The 17,471-nt window shown below is 35.5% G+C and overlaps 1 protein-coding gene across 2 annotated transcripts in view; it reads left to right on the top strand.

The window, feature by feature from the left end:
* The window catches only part of WDR19 (WD repeat domain 19), a 68,853-nt gene that overhangs the window by 34,742 nt on the left and 16,640 nt on the right, over window positions 1–17,471 (top strand). For both annotated transcript variants that reach the window (XM_039848736.1, XM_039848737.1), the window contains exons 16-27: window positions 533–680; window positions 801–1,005; window positions 3,274–3,433; window positions 3,623–3,733; window positions 5,795–5,904; window positions 8,699–8,756; window positions 11,478–11,618; window positions 11,699–11,781; window positions 12,274–12,357; window positions 13,576–13,722; window positions 14,040–14,164; window positions 16,105–16,217. In XM_039848736.1, the coding sequence (XP_039704670.1) occupies window positions 533–680; window positions 801–1,005; window positions 3,274–3,433; window positions 3,623–3,733; window positions 5,795–5,904; window positions 8,699–8,756; window positions 11,478–11,618; window positions 11,699–11,781; window positions 12,274–12,357; window positions 13,576–13,722; window positions 14,040–14,164; window positions 16,105–16,217 (1,485 nt within the window). The remainder of the gene's footprint in view (window positions 1–532; window positions 681–800; window positions 1,006–3,273; window positions 3,434–3,622; window positions 3,734–5,794; window positions 5,905–8,698; window positions 8,757–11,477; window positions 11,619–11,698; window positions 11,782–12,273; window positions 12,358–13,575; window positions 13,723–14,039; window positions 14,165–16,104; window positions 16,218–17,471) is intronic.

The following is a 17,471-nucleotide window of genomic DNA, read 5'->3' as shown; positions in this document are numbered from 1 at the left end:
TTGAACAGCTTCTATTACTGTTTAACAGTAATATTTTTTGTTTTATGTTTGTTAGAATGGATTGTAGAGAAGTTTTTGAAATAAAACATACCAGTGGAATTTATTTAAATTTCAAATTATGTATCAGTTCATTTCTGTTTCTCCTCTAGTTGGAGCATGTCTATGCCCGGTATTATGGAAAAATTTCTAAACACAAGTGTTCACAGTTTGCAAGTTTCTGTCATCTTGAGCAGCTTCAGCTTTTCTTTTTTTCCTTAACCTGAAGCTTTGTGTCCAGGCTTATAGTTTTTCCTGCAGATTCACCAAATTTTAGATAAAACCGTTGATTTGCCATGTAACTAGTTTTTTGTTATTGTTTTTGCTTTTTTTCCCAAGCCGGGCCTACTGTAGGAATGGGAAAAGAACTTTCCTTCCTGTTATGGTTGCAGCATTGTTGGGTTGATAGGCTATGCCAGCTAAAAGGCTCCTACCATGGCAAATGATAATGATTTATGTACAGACTCAGGGCGAATCTATAAATCCTATTTTGTAGGTTAATGATGCTACCTATGAGATTCCAGATTTTTCACCAACCATTAAAGGTGTTCTTTGGGAAAACTGGCCAATGGATAAAGGTGTATTTATTGCTTACGATGATGATAAGGTGTATACTTATGTCTTTCACAAGGACACTATACAAGGTACTTAATCACTTTTTTGTACATTTGTTGATAAATTTCCATTGCGATGAAATTAAAAAATTCTTTTCTGACATTTGTGCCAAGTATTAGCTGTCAGCATTACAATGTTTTATAATATAGGATCCAAGGTCATTTTGGCTGGTGGCACCAAAGTTCCCTTCTCTCACAAACCTTTGCTGTTATATAACGGAGAGCTGACCTGCCAGACACAGAGTGGAAAAGTAAACAACATCTTCCTTGGCACTCACAGCTTCCTCGACAATTTAAAAGATGTGGCGCCTAATGAACTGAGGCAAATGCTGACACAGACTTTAATGCTAAAAAGGTAGAGTTTTAAACACTTCTTATGGAGCTTTCTTGCTTTTGTGATTTTAAAGGTCAACACCTATGAAAATAGATGGAGATAATAGTATTTGCCTTGCTTAGTTCACAGGATTATTGTGAGATTCAGATAAGGAAATGGATATGAGAATGTGTATAAATTCTTGAAGAAGTCATGGTGTAATATCGGTGCTTTATTCCAAGCAAAGCCCCTTCAAAACAAAAAGGTTTCTAATCACCCAAATAGTGCAGTTATTGTGAAATTCTAATAAACCCAATTATTTCAACAATATCTTAATTTTATCGTAATAAAATTTGATTTTGCCTTGTTTGAGACTTCCTCTTCCTGCTTTTTCCTCTTTCCCTTCCAGGGCCACTGTCAATTCCTTTGAGGTTCTCGTTCTTCCGACCATCTCTTAAATGTTGCTCTTTCTCAGGGATGGGCCCATGAACTTCCTTCATCTCTTCTCACTCTAATTATTCTTCCTGAGTGCGTCTCCTCTACTTACATGGTTTCAATACCATCTATATGGGACACTCCAGAATGTGCATCTTCAACTTAAACCTGTATTTACCATGGCCTACCAGTCAAATGCAGTTAGGAGTCCTTGAGTTCCTCACATTTACCCTGTTTAAAGCAACTCATCATCTTTCCCAGTCCCCTTTTCTCCCCCTGTCCTAATCACACATGCACATGCCCTAACACACATACCCCCCCGCCCACCAGATTCTTTTCGACTCCCATATTCCCCAATCTTAGGTCCTCTCTTGGAAGAATATACTGTAAGGTAACCATTTCCTGACTACTCCCTCTGCTGATAGCCTCATAAGTCTCATCTTTTCTCCATACGCATTTGGAAAGGTGACTCTGATCCTCTCGTTTCACTTCTGAAGATCTTTCAGGGACTTCCCGTCACCTTTAGGAAGAAATCCCTACTCCTTGGGGACCTCGGCCTGACATACTAGGCACTTGATTCAATGCCAGTCTCAGCTGTCCCCACTCCTCCACTTCTCTGTTCCATTAGCTGTTTGCATTCAATATTTTTCATGATTCTCTGCCTTGGCACATGCTGTTCTCTCTTCCTGGAATGCCCTTCTCCTCCGTCTGTGTTTAGTAACTCCTCTTCCTCCACCACTCAGTGGATCCCTCTCCTGCTACACGAAGCTTTTCCTGAAGCCCCAGCCACTGGCAGTCTTTCTGTTGTGTTAACTCAGAGCCAGGATACAGCTATATTATGTTTTATAGAACTTTATCCCTTACCACTGCATGTCTTGGACTAGGCTTTTAAGGCCTCAAATCATTACTTTCCTCATCTATAAAGGAGAAATAGTAACATATAGTGGATAGGGTTGTTAGGGAAGGTAGTGAGAGAGCATATACAAAGTACTTAGCACAAGGATTCGTGTATTGTAAGCACGAATCGTACTTTGTTACAGTCATTTGTTCCCTTATCCATGTCTTCCACCTTCCCCAATATAATGCCTGAATGATAATGGCTGTTTCATTTTTGTATCTTGGTTTCAAGCACAGTTCCTGACACATAATAGGTGCTTAGTAAATGCGTGTTGGATGGGAGAAAGCATAGGTGAATAGACGGATGGGTGTAATATATTTATTAATCTAAAGGTTCCACAGAAGTTTAATTGGCATTTGTGGTCATGTTTAAACCGGAAGTCGTCAACTTTTTCTGTTCTGGGCCGGGTGGTATGTATTTCAGGCTTTAAGAGTCACAGGGTCTCTGCCACTCCTACTCAAGTCAGCTGTGGTAGCGGGACAGCAGCTGAGACAATCCATAACGAATGTGCTGCTGAGTAGCTGCATTCCACTCCAACTTTGTTTTTAAAAACAGGCAGCTGCCTGAATTTGGCCTGCGGGCCATAGTTTGCTGGCCCCTGCTTTACACTTCCAAATTTATGGGAACAGAGTATTAATATTATTTGACTAATGTGAAGACAAAATTAATTTACACCTTGTGTGAAGTAAACCAAAAATAAATAAATAGAAGTAGTTGTTAATGAGGGAGGGTGGTTACTCAGAGTAGATTTAGATTAATAATATTTAAGAAAAACCATCTATATAAAAAAGGGAGAAAAGTTTATGTAGTTTTTCATAACTTGGAAATAATGATTACAGATTAGAAATATTTTTGCAAAATATTTCTAATATTTTAGAAATATTTTGGGGCATAACATTAGATTCTATATAATCTGAAAATTGTCTAGTATAGGGCAAGTAGAGCTCCCTGATGAAGCTTTTATACTCAAATCCTAGGTTTTCTGATGCTTGGGAAATGTGCAGGATTCTGAATGACCAAGCTGCCTGGAACGAGTTGGCCAGAGCTTGTCTACACCACATGGAAGTGGAGTTTGCAATCCGCATTTATCGTACAATTGGCAATGTTGGCATGGTGATGTCCTTGGAACAAATAAAGGTAAACAACATTTTATGAGAATTACGGTTTAAATGGTATTCAAACATTTTAAATTTCTGCAGTTAATCTTACCTAACTCATAAACAAATTTATTGATAGAACATTTACCACTTCCTATAAGCAGTTTTTTTTTTTTTTAACTTTAACCTTTATATTTCTTCTCATTAAAACTTTTTTTTTTTTTTGTAGGGAATAGAGGACTACAATCTTTTGGCAGGACATCTTGCCATGTTTTCTAATGATTTCAACCTGGCTCAGGACCTGTACCTTGCATCCAGCTGTCCCGTTGCTGCCCTGGAGGTATGCCAGCAAATAGGGGGGAAATGAAGGGCACGTAAAGGGGGATCTCACCTCTATATAGGTAAAATGTCTCGGCACCAGACATCACGTGCATTCCCCATCCCAGAATTTAGACCTCAGCTTTAAAAACCCCTGAGTACTCATTAACTTAAAAAATATTTTCATTCTGCATGCTGTAGAGTTGTAAAAGGCATGGCATTGTAATATTACCAATAATTTATAGTCTAAATATCCAGAGGAAATAGATTTTATAACTTATAGAAACACATACAAATAAAAACAGCTGCCATTTATTGAGTGCTCATATGTGCCAGATACTTTCTGAGCACTTGACATATTGTAATGCATTTAACCCTCACAACACTCCTATGAGATGGTACTTATTTGCTCTGTTTTCCAAACGGGAAAACTGAGGCGCATTTATCTTTTATTTATTGTATGAAATTCTCTTGTATTAAGAGGTGAGCTAAGGACTAGTGTACCATCACTGGCTTCCCAGAGGTGAGCATTGTAGGGGAAGGACTAGAACCGAATGAACAACCTAGTTTAATGCAAGGAAGAAGGGAGAAGTGGCTGTGTGGAATAATGATTAAGAACATGAAATTTAGAGTCAGACGTGTCTGGGTTCAAATCCTAGCTCTGGGTAACCTTGGACGAGTTATTTCATCTTTCTGTGCCCTAGATCCCATTTCTTTGAAGTAGGGATAACAATATCTAGCCCACAGGGTTATTGTAAAGATTTAAAAATGAGATCAGATCTTTTGGAGTTGTGCCTGCTCAATAGTAAAGACACAAACATGGTAGCCGATGCCATTAACCTTCCACCTCAAACTGGCAGTTCTACAGCTATAGATGGGAGGTGGTTTTGAAAACGTATCTGCTGTTAATGTCACAATTTACTTTTTTCAAATTGTTCTGTAGCAAATTTTCATTTTTAAATTTTGAGTGAAATAATTTTGTTCTAAGAAAAAAATTAGATAATTTTACAATATTATTTGAGGTAACTGGGGACACCCTGAGAAACTTTCAGAACTTGGATTGGTACGCACTGAAGTAGGAATAGGGCTACTGCGAGTGAGGGCCAAGAAGCGATCTTAGCTGTTCTGCATTTAGCTATGGACACTTGTCATGTGCTACTAGATCTGAAAGGGATTTGAGGTGATGGCTTCACAATGGAGAAGGACGATTGTACCCTGTCATTTCTTTAACCTCACTTCGAAGGCTGACGAGTTAGCTTGGTAAGGAAGTCAGGCAAAACCCTACTGCCCAGCTCTGCTGCATACTAACAATGTGACTTTGTGTATAAAACTAGCCTCTTTTTGCCTCAGTGTTTGGATCTCTGAAATGGGCACAAGAATGGTTTATTGCAAAAGGTGTATTTGTGAAAAGTAAATAAGCTAATGCCCTAGAACATTACCTGGCAGAAAATAGCACTTGAAAAATGTCAGCTATTATTAATTCTTTTTAAAACGTGAATAAAGCAAGGAATGAACTCAAAAAGATTCTTGATTAATCAGTTAATATTTGGAATTATGTACCAGGCACAGATAAAAGACCTCAGGAGCCAGAGAGGACAGTCACATTTTATTTATTTGCTGTTACTCACATTGCGATATAGCTTCAGATTTTCTCAGAAAATAACTTCAATTCCTACAGTAAAATATTTCTCAACTTTAAAAAAAAAATTATTTCCCCTCTTAGAATAAAAATTAATTAAACTTAATTCAACCAAATTAATTAATTTTGAGTCAATTAAAATTTTCCCTATTGAGAAAAATTAAATACTAAATAAAATTTTGTTAGGTAGAATTGAATTTTGGAGGGCCCAAAACCATTGTAATAGCTCAGATGTTTTTGTTCCCCAAGGACTCATTTTCACCCCCTTGCAGGCTCTGTCACCCCCATTGAGAACATATACTATAGTAATGTATTATCTCTGCAAAGGTCAAGTTTCACTTTTAAACAGTAAGTTTTTGTAATAACTTTTATTAAAACTAATACTGGATGGTGACTGCAAAATAATGTGCTCATTCAAAATTAAGATCTTTCTTTTTCTAATAGATGAGAAGGGATTTACAGCATTGGGACAGTGCTCTACAATTGGCAAAGCGTTTAGCCCCAGACCAAATACCATTTATATCCAAAGAATATGCTATTCAGCTTGAATTCACGTAAGTCCTCGTCTATATATGTTTCATTTAGGATCTACTTACTGAATATCTTCAATTTTAAACTCTTATTTAAGGCTCTCATTGATTTAATAATTGCTTTTTAAGGGGAAAAAGCTGTATTAATTATACCTCCAAAAAAATGTTTTTTCTAACTAATGATGTCTTATCCATGCATTTACCCACTTTAATTTTTAGCATTCAAGTCTAAGTTTGGGTCTAAGCCTTTTCTACATTTAGAATCTAATTGTTGTTATTTTGAATCACATTTGATTAACAACAGTTAGCATAGCATCAGGGTGACATAGTGCTTTTCATAATCTAAGCTCATGATCTTGACCTCTTCGAACACTTCGAGGATTTACAGTGTAATTTCAAGGCATAGTGAAAAATACTGGGTTTTGGTCTATAACTTCTGTTTGCTTAAATTTGTAGTTTTTCTTTTTTAAATTGAGTTGCATATGAATAAAAATTTGACAATTAATCTTGAAAGTCAAGCCAGAAGTTTTTCACAGGCAGCCATTCAGTGCTTGAGTAATGATCCTTTATGATGCATGATTAGGCTTCACAAATCTTTCCTGCCTTTGGAAATGCCATAATCTATTCTGAGAGATTTTGAATTTTCCAATCCTTTTAATTACTAGACAGTTTTAATTATTAATAGTCTTAATTGACAGACTGAAATAATTTTTATTTCAGTGCCGCATAAAAGTGTAATTTTAGAAGCATTCAAGATCCACTTTTAATTTACATTCAGCCATGGTTAATGGTTCCAATGCAAATACTTGCAGAGACAATAAATGAATAATTTATTTGCAAATATAAATTCACATGTGTATCTTCAGCGACAACTACATCACAACTGGACAATTTCTTTTGATGTTATAAGACACATTCCAATTTCAAAATAGTAAATGTGGAAAAAAATTGTTCTTTGAATAAAGAAAATATAGCTCTAACATTTGATTAAAAATTTTTATATAGTTTCATTTTTTTTTTCCACATAGACTTTGGATTCATTGAGAATATAAAAACAGATTATAATTGTAGAAATTATTCTATCAAAGAGTACTCTTTGTAACCAGGATACCTTATTTAAAATTTTTCATTTATTTCTCCAAATAAAAACTTTTTGGAGACGTTTTCTTCTTAGTCAACCTTGATCTAAATTTGTCACATTTCTGCCCTTTACAAAGTAAATAACATATATTAAAAAGGACAAATTAGAATCTTAGTGCAAAAGGTAAGGCCCAGTGCCCCTCCATTTCTAACTTGAGGGTGACTGGATCTTAGAGTACAAAATTTCCGTGCTCTAGAGAAAGGGGTCCTACATTGGGTGATGACCCACCATATTCTGTCAGCACAAATACCCCAGTAAACCTTCGGACTATGCAGAAAACTGAGATTTTCTCTTCTTTCTTGGGAATCAAAACTTTTGTAGCAAACTCAGACCATTTCATTATTGAAAGCCTGTGCTTTGTTGTTGCTCATCATGACCTTAAAGCCACCAATTCTCAAAACTTTCTTTGCTATTAGTATGCTGACTCCTAGAGCCTGATCTAGACAGTATACTCTAGCCCCCAACAATCAAGAGAGTTTCACTTGTGATAATAGTAACTAAGTAGGTATATCTCATCATCATCAAACATCCCAGTGGCTTCCAGCTGCTGATTTTGACACTTAAGACCGTAGGTCTGTACCTAGTTCCAAAAGTCTGTTTCATTGTGCATCCAAGACCTTGATTAGGTCAAAGCAGGACCATTCTTTCAACTGTGGAAGAGGTTAGCTCTCTAGTCTAGGATTAGACTAATGAGCTAGATCCATATAAGAGTTCCAAAATAATAATAAGGTGAATGAACTGAAATAATGTAAAGCGAGGTTCCAAAATATTAAGTTAGCATCTCCTAATTGGGTTTGCCGAAGGAAAACTTAGGGTTACTGAAGGAGGAACTGTCATTCCTTTGTCAGGAGACATGCGTAGCTGTGATGTAATTGGGTCCAAATATTAGAAATGTCTACTTAGAAACGTTGCTGACTGTGAAGCCCTGGGCTGTCCAAAACGAAGTTCTCAATCAACAGAACAGCTTGTCTTCCAAAAAGATGAGGAAACTGAGTGAGGCTTGGAGGGGTTGAATAGTTCGCCTAAGCTAATGAGATGGATCTCAAATAATGCCATTTTCATAGCTGATTAATTTATTCTGGAGATGGTTTCTCCGAAGAAGATGGATCTCCAAATGGATCTTAGGCAAATCACTGTTCTACTCTGTCCCAAATAATAAAAATGATTGAGATAATTTATGTATTCTGGATATGCAGATTGTGTTAACATCAGTCATGGGATTAGGGAGTAGATTTTATGTATTATATATAATACTTTTTGTCAGAGTAAGAACCAGGGCCCTCAGTACTGTTACTCTAGCATTTTCCTCCATTTCTACCCATTTCCCTGAATACATATTCTACTTATAAATATTGGGTTTTTGGAAAAAACATGATTTGTCATTTGGATGACTCAAAGGAGATAATTAACCAGAAGTGTCCCATAAAATTTAATGTAGCTCCTCAAAATGCCAGCATAGTACAAAATTAGAACCTTACAGTCTAGCATAACCCAGTTTCATAAGTGTTTTTAAAGTAGCAAAATAATGGACTGCACTTGAAAGAATGCATGTGCATGTTGTATATCACATCTTTTGTGATCTTAAGCAACTCAGTGACAAAGATGATCTTCTAAATCTTGTATATGTAAATAAGATGTTTAAATATGTATTTAAATTCACTCTGATTTTTCTTTCAGAGGTGATTATGTAAATGCTTTGGCTCATTATGAGAAGGGAATAACAGGTGATAATAAGGTAACCTTGAATAAAGATAAGATATGCATAATTATCTTTGGGTTTGTTGTTAATTTAAAACATCATGATGTTGCTTGCATTGTATTTATTCAGTACTAAGCAGGTGAACCTTTTTTCGGTTTATTGACAATTTTGCAAGGATATATAGTTAAATCATTAAAAAACACTTTAAACTCTTAAAAACTGAAGATAACATTATAGTTATAGTCTGAAAAAGATATGTTTTCCGTTGTATCCTAAACATGAATTTCTTATTAAGGTTGGGAGTAAAATTTTTATCTCTTCCCACTTACTGGCTATGATTTTCTAAGGCTTTTCCTTTTACTCTCAAAAAGTTGCAGTAACTACTTCGAAAGTGAATCTCAGGCCATAAAAGTTCCTCTTTTTCACTCTCATGCTATATGTTTTATGATGAACCCAGTAAGCGTGAACTTTACTTACAACTCCAACCCATCCTCCCATCCGAGAATTTTAGCTCAAAAGGCTAAATTTTGCAATAAAAATTGATGTTTTTAAGTTAGGCGATATCTTGGAAAAACTGAAAATCTTTTTATTTTGTTTTACATCTAGCATATTTATTAAAAATAATACAATTTCATTAGAGTTAATTTTAAAAATCACCAGAGTATGTTAACATGAAAAGAGAGCATCCAGCATTCTCTCCTGCATCCACGTGCCTTAATGGTTACTGCCGTTAATTATTTTATATATTTCCAACTATCATCTCTTCTAAGCATACAAATATGTATATAATATGGATTTTTACTAAAAATGAAATTATTTCCATTCAGCAAAGATCAACTGAGAACCCATTCTGTGAAGAGCAGCATTTTGCTTGCTTCATGGTCTTTCATAGTCAATACATATGAATCCGTTTTAATATTAGATCTTCTAAAATTCCATTGTTTGGATGTACAGCAGTCCCCTCTTATCTGCAGGGATGTGTTCCAAAACCCTCAGCGAATGCCTGAAACCACAGATCATCCTGAACCCTATATATACTATGTTATTTCTATACATACACACCTGTGATAAAGTTCAGTTCATAAGTTAGGCATAGTTAGAGATTAATAACAATAACTAGTAATAAAACAGAACAATTATAGCAGTATACTATAATAAAGATATGTGAATGTGGTCTCTCCTCAAAATATCTTATTATACTATTACTTTTTCACTAAGAAGAAGCACCTTGCTTTGGCACATTTGAATTGCCAGCATCATTGCACTTTGGGGCCATTAGTAAGTAAAATAAGGGTGACTGGAACACATGTTCTGGGATACCATGACAGTGGATCTGATAACCAGACATTTACTAAGTGACTACTAGGTGGGCAACGTCCACTGTTTGGATATGCTGGACACAGGGATGGTCACGTCTCAGGTCGACAGCGTAGCCATGATTTCATCATGATACTCAGAATAGCCAGCAATTTAAAACTTATGAATTGTTTATTTCTGGAATTTTTCATTTCCTGTTTTCAGACCACGGTTGATCATGTAAAGTGAAACCGCAGATAAAGAGGGGATGACTACACCATAAAATTTTCATCCAGTCCCTTATTGAATTACAATTGGTTTTGTTTCTGTTTCTATTAAAAACTCTACAATGACTATTCTACCTAGTATATGTATGTTTAACTACCTTAGATAGTATTTCTGAAGGACATATTCTTCTTACAGGTAGGATTTCTAGGTCATAAAATTTGTGCTTTAACTTTTTGTTACTGCAAAATTGCTTTCCAAAAGCAATTGTAGTAATTCATACAGCTATCAGCCATGTATGAAAATATCCATTTCCCCCACAGTCTCAACAACAGTGAATGTTATCAATTGCTTTTTCTCTACCAATTTGATCAGCAAAAAAAAGATATTTCATTTTATATGTTTGATTATTAATCAAACATATAAGTTGGGTATGTTTTATTTATTGTCTAATTGTATGTTTTTCTAATGAATTGCATGATCATCTTCCTTGCTCATTTATATCTTGGGTATTTGACCTTTTTTTTGTCAATAGGCTACATCTATTTTAGTTCATTCTTTATTTGTGTTATCAAATACAGTCACCACTAGCCACATGTAGCTATTTAAACTTCTTAAAATTAAATAACATTTAGGTTCAGTTTTTCTGTCACATTAGTCATATTTTAGGTGTTCAGTAGACACTTGTGGCTGTTAGGACAGGGCAGATACAGAACATTTTCATTGTCATGGAATGTTCTACAAGACATGCTGCTTTACGTAAAATGTAATCTGACATTACATTTTACTAGTTCAGATTTGAAAAGTTTTTTAGCTATTTTTAATGAATTAATAAAGTATTTTTATTGTTTAATCATGCCTAGTAGAGAAATATTCTATTTAATAAATGATTTTTCTCTTAATTTTATTCATAGCATTTATGCTATGTATCCAGTATATTTCTTCTTACATAAAATTTTATACCAAGAAGACATACATAGATATACAAAGTATTAAGAAAAGGGTAGTAAAAGTGTGGTTTTAATCACAAAATATCTAGACTCTGAAGAAAAAAATATAACTTTGCAACAGATGAAAAAAAAAAGACTCAATATTATTTCAAAATCTTGAAATTTGCCTGAAAGACATAATGAAAAAACCTAACCTTTGGGATCATTTTAGATTTAAATTGTTTGGCTAAAATACAGCATTTTAAGTTAGGGTCTGATTTGTTAGCTATTTGCCTTATAATTACAGGAACATGATGAAGTATGTCTGGCTGGAGTGGCCCAGATGTCCATAAGAATGGGAGACATTCGCCGAGGAGTCAACCAAGCCCTCAAGCATCCCAGCAGGGTTCTCAAAAGAGACTGTGGGGCCATATTGGAAAATATGAAGGTATGCTTTTCTATGTTTAAATATTCATGCAGTCTTATAAATAACAAATTTAGGATTTTAACAATCTCATGTTCTTTTAGCAATTTTCAGAAGCAGCCCAACTATATGAAAAAGGTCTCTACTATGACAAAGCAGCATCTGTCTACATCCGCTGCAAGAATTGGTAAGAATTTACTGAACTTTGTTCTGAGCAGGTGTGGAAATGAATGTGGCCAGGTGATCTCTCCACCCGTTTCCTGCTGCTGCACCTACCTGTCCATCCTGCTCCCCTGTCTGGGCTTTCCCTCCACCTCCTTTCCTTATTGTTAGACAAGTTCATATTAATAGTTTTTTTTTTTTCTAAAGAAAAACACATTCTGTTGGTTTGATATGAGGAAATCCGTGATCAGATAAGTTACTGGGGTGAAAAAACCCCATTGCCCCCAAAGAGTTAATGAACTAAGTTTCATTTTCCCACAGAGGTGGGCTGGAGGTGATCAGGAGAAAAAGCAGTTAAATCTTTTACCTCTAAGAACCAAGATCTTTTAAAGATCATGATCACTGGTTTTTTGTTTTTTGGTTTTTTTTGAATCCCCCAAACTAATATTTGATTGTCGGAACCTGCTGTTGGAGTGAATAGAGTGCTGATACTTTTCTCCTAAACTTTCCTTTCTAGGGCAAAGGTTGGTGAGCTTCTGCCTCATGTTTCTTCTCCAAAGATTCACTCGCAGTATGCTAAAGCTAAAGAAGCAGATGGAAGGTTTGTATAGTCTCTCAAGTTTACACAAATTTCAAGTGATGTTTTATAAATTAACAGTTGATATTTGCAACCTTTTAAGAAAGGCAAAGCAGAGAAAGACAGAAAAAAATCTTTACTCCCAGTCTAGCCTGAAGTACCCGACTAGTAAATTTTTCCCATACTTTATATACCTCAATCAGTCCTTTGTATTCAAATATAGACTGATATCTCTTTTTTAAGGGTTAAATAATAGAAGTTGAAATTTTGATATAGTATGGCATAAAAATGAGGTTAAGCAATAGTCATTTTTACTGATGCAGAGGGGGAAAAAAAAACGAAGAACCATGAATGCCATACCTATGGGTGCACTTTTTAAGCTGCAAAACAATATTAAAGTATAGCAATAGATGGATGGATAGTTAATATCCTAAATATACAAAGATCTCCTGCAACTTAATATGAGAAACTCAAAACGCTAGTAGGAAATGGAGTCCGAGAGGAGGAAATACAGTTATGAAATCGCATTTCATGCAAACATGAAAAAGCTCTGCTTCATTAATAGTAATGAAATTAAAGCAACAGTGTATCCTTTTAACCGATCATATTGGGAAAGATTTATTTTAAACTAATAACCATACTATCAAAATGTACTTGTTATACATGACTGATAGGAGTTTTGATTTCTAAAGCTTTTAGAAAGTTATTTGGTAGTATGTATTAAGATATTTTGAAAGGTTAATACCTTTTACTTTTAGAAAAGAACCTTAGGATATAGACATGTACACTAAATGTCTTGATGAAATGGAAAGAGCTGGAGAGCTACTGGAAAAAGCTGAAGAGAAGCCGAGCGCCATCTAGAGGTCAACACACAAAGATTTTATAATCGCTGTTAAGCTTTGTCAATAGTTGTGAAAAAGTTTATATTTTTGTGTTTTCTAAAATAAGCCTATATTAATAGTATAATATTCAAACTTAAAAAGATTTAAAATATTATGTAGATATTGTTCAGGTGAGAAAACACAATTCAATATTGATATTTTACTGTTAGTTTATCAGTCCTCTAAAAAGAACGTATTTTAGTGAGTTGGTTTCTGGTAGTCTTTATGATGAAAGACGAAGTTCAAGAAAAAAAAAAAACTGCCACCAATAAAAGAGCAAAGTGTCCCAAACATTACTGACATTTTCCCCCCAAATGTGACAGTATTAAGAAAGTTTGTCTGAACCAAGTATTTCTTATAGATACAAAGAGGCAGTTGTGGCTTATGAGAATGCAAAACAGTGGAACAGTGTCATCCGAATCTATCTGGATCACCTCAACAACCCCGAAAAGGCTGTCAGTATTGTCCGGGAGACCCAGTCTCTGGATGGAGCCAAAATGGTAGCCAGGTAACATGAGACATTGATATTTTTGGATTTCTAAAACCTAGCCTTAAAAGAAAGCTTCTGCTTCCCTTTATCAAATAACTAAATCCAAATGGAACATTTATGCTTTTTTTTTTCAAGTTAGGTCTAAGCATTTAAATTCAAAGGCTGTTAGTTGTGATTAACATATGAGAGAATGTTTTTCAAATATAAGTATATAATCGAGAACTGCGGTTTACTTAATACATTTTTTATTGTTAAATGGTTTCTCCTGGCCGAGAAAGACTATTTTGTAAATGACAAACTTATTGAGTCGAGCTAATTTCAGTACTTTGTTTTAGGTTTTTCCTGCAGTTAGGTGACTATGGATCTGCCATCCAGTTTCTCGTTATGTCCAAATGTAATAATGAAGCTTTCACACTGGCTCAGCAGCACAACAAAATGGAAATCTATGCAGACATTATTGGTAAATATCATTGTGTTCCTTAATTTAAAGATTTTTATCATAGAAACACTTTGACTCTTAGGATTAATGATCAGATTGGTATGCCCACAAGCACATGCATACACACCATTTGTACAGACACACACATATCTACATGTTACTTGTTAGATTTCAAGATCTCTACTGTCACCTTAAAGGTGAGATGGAATTATGACCATTTTCAAAAATTAAGGTGTTTTTGGTGACTTCCAAGAGAGGCCAGATTTCCCAAAACCTGTTGCTGATAAACCAGTGGTAAAGCAGGGTTCCAAAATGAAGGTGAAAGGATGTGCAGAATGAGTTTTGAAAAAGCAAATGTTTTTACAAATTAAAAAAATTGAGTTACAAATTAAGAATCTGTGGTTACTTTGATGAAGAGTGATGTACGGAAGATGTGGTTTTTAAAGATTTTGAAAGTCCGAAAGAGAATTTTATATTCTGAGAACACCTGCTCACAGGTTTTCTTCCCAGGTTTGCAGTTATTCTTAGAAACCACCGAAATAATTTCACATTTTCATTTTCTGGGCTACACATAACATGTGGTGGTGTTTTGCTTTTTTGTTGTTGTCGTTGTGGTAAAATATACATAACATAAATTTACTGTTTTAACCATTTCTCAGTGTACAGTTCTGTGGCATTAAGTACATTCACATTGTTGTGCAACCATCACCACCATCCATCCACAGAACTTCTTCATCATCCTAAACTAAATCTCTGTATCCATTAAACAGTAATCCTCCATTCCCCTCTCCCTCCAGCCCCTAGTAACCACTGTTCTACTTTCTGTTTCTATGAATTTGACTATTTATGGTACCTCATATATGTGCGATCATAAAATATTTGTCCTTTCATGTTATTTTTTTAAATTCACAAAATGACCATAAGAATTAATGATAGGATTCATGAGAAAATTTTTGTCTTCAAGGGAAAAAAGAAGTAAAAGCATCTTCTAATATCTTAGGAAGTCACTCAGATAATTGAAGAAAATAAAGAGCTATTGATAAAAAAAGGAAGTACAGATAAAAGCAGTGTTACAATTATTACTGTTTAACCTGACAGATGACATTTCTGTTCCAACATTACAAATTACCATTGGAGTAAAGCATTTGAGTTTTTCTAATTTTATAAGGATGTGGTTTACCCTGTATCATACACATACATGTGCGTGCATGCACACACTCCCACCCCCGCAGACCCCAAAACAACATACACACCTTTCTACCCATATAAAGTCCGTATCTGCCCTGGGCTGGAGGCACAGGGCTCTGGTTATAATGGGTATCCTGCTGGGCCTCCAACTCCCATGGGTTAATGTAAACGATGAATTGGAACTCCAGCAGCTTTAGGGTCCTTCTTCCTCTGCACTTAATGTATCTAAGCCTCAAACCAAAAGAATAACAGTAATTATCTTTAAGTAGCATCTATTGACCATCTTCCTTACTTTCTGACAAACACAGACTATTGTTTAAACTAGGCATCGCTGAGAAAGGGAGCTGGATTACATTTGTGTAATGGTTAACTTTGCCTCTGATTGTTCTGGAACTCTAGGCAAATCATGGCTGAGATTATAGTCATAGTTGTTCCTGTTGTTTTAGGAAATAAGATTGAGGCTCTCAAAGGATGATAAAAGTTGCTGGGGGTAATGCCCAACCGTAACCTCGATCCTCACAGAGCCTCATAATTTCCTCTCCTGATTCATTCCTGTTTAGACTGGAAAGGTGGGACAAAGTTGATACGTGGGATAATTACAATGAATGTGCTTTGTGATGAAAGCAGACATTGATAATAACATCGATATGTGCTGTTAAAAGTTTTTAATTATCTATTTTTGGATGACCTATTTTTAGATCTTATTTTCAGGTTAGCAATAAAAGGTAAAGAAGTTTTTCTGAGATACTTTACTCAATGAACTTCTGTTGTAGGTTCTGAAGACACTACTAATGAAGACTATCAAAGCATTGCCTTGTATTTTGAAGGAGAGAAACGGCATTTTCAGGCTGGAAAATTCTTCTTGTTGTGTGGCCAATATTCACGAGTCAGTATACCAAGAAAACGTACATTGGACTCCATAGGAATGATTACAGGAAATAATTCAAAATACATTATGCTCACAGACACCTAGGTTTGAAATCTGAGTCAACTTCGGAATCTTCTCTCTGCCACGCTCAATCACATTCTTCCTCTGTAATATCTCTCACATCTATCGTCTTTTCATTCGAACTACCATCAACTTAATCCAGACCCGGGTCACCTCACTTTATTGTAGTAGTTTCCTATTTTCCCTGTTCTTAATTTCTCTCTCTATAACTCATCCTTCGTTTTGTTCCCCAAATGCTACTTTCATTGCTAAAGAGCCCCTAAAGCAGGGGTTACGAGGTTCAAGCAAGGGACGTAAGTAAGTGAAGTTGTGGGGTAAGGCTGTGTGTTCATGTGTGGCACCGGCTTTAACAGCTGCTACTCACCTCCAGAAAATTATTGCCATTCAGAAGTTTGAGCTCAGTAGTGCAGGGTCATATGATTTTTCATAAGAAACAGAAGTCGGGGGCTTCCAATTTTAAAATATAGGCCCAGATATTTGTATAATACCTCACTGACTGAAGAAACATCTCTGTGTGAATTCAGCCTTGAGACCACCAGTTTACTATTTCTGGCCTCAGAATTTGACCAGCCAGCCTGAACACCCCAATCTGGCACCCAGCTATTTCCACTGAAGAATCCTATACGCCCGCGAGCCTTCTCCCATCTTGTTCTCCATCTAGATTCCTCTCTGCCCTCTGCCTTGCCTACCACAGACCTGCTAATCTTCACATCCTTTTTCCTTTGTGATACCCTTGGGATCATCCCCATGTTTAATCATCTTTTCTTCTTCTAAAACCAACAGCTATACTGCCCATTTGTCTTTTCAGCTTTTATAACCTTAAATTTCTTCATTGGTGTGGTGGTATGGTGTTCAGGAGTTAGACAATTATAACTTAAAATAATTGGTTCCTTAAATTATCACATCACATGGATCTCCCCAATTAGATCGCTCATAATACAAAAAGAAGGGCCACATCATATCCTTCCTCGTAGTCTCCATGGCATTTAGCACAGTCTCGTATACATAGTAGCAGGTCGTCAGTAAGTAGTTGTTGAATGAGTAAATGCATGGAAATAATTAAATCTTCTTTCTGAAGGAGGGCACATTTCTAATTTTCATTTTATCAGAAATCAGAACCAGATTCTTCAGAGGATTAACTGGGTCCTTCCATTTTTTAAACTACACGTAGCCTTTTAAGTATATATTTTA

This window comes from Pteropus medius, unplaced genomic scaffold (genome assembly GCF_902729225.1).
Source record: "Pteropus medius unplaced genomic scaffold, Ma_sr-lr_union100, whole genome shotgun sequence".
Classification (NCBI taxonomy): Eukaryota; Metazoa; Chordata; class Mammalia; order Chiroptera; family Pteropodidae; genus Pteropus; species Pteropus medius.
Note: the sequence above shows the minus strand (reverse complement) of the source record. Positions and strands in the feature narration are given on the sequence as shown.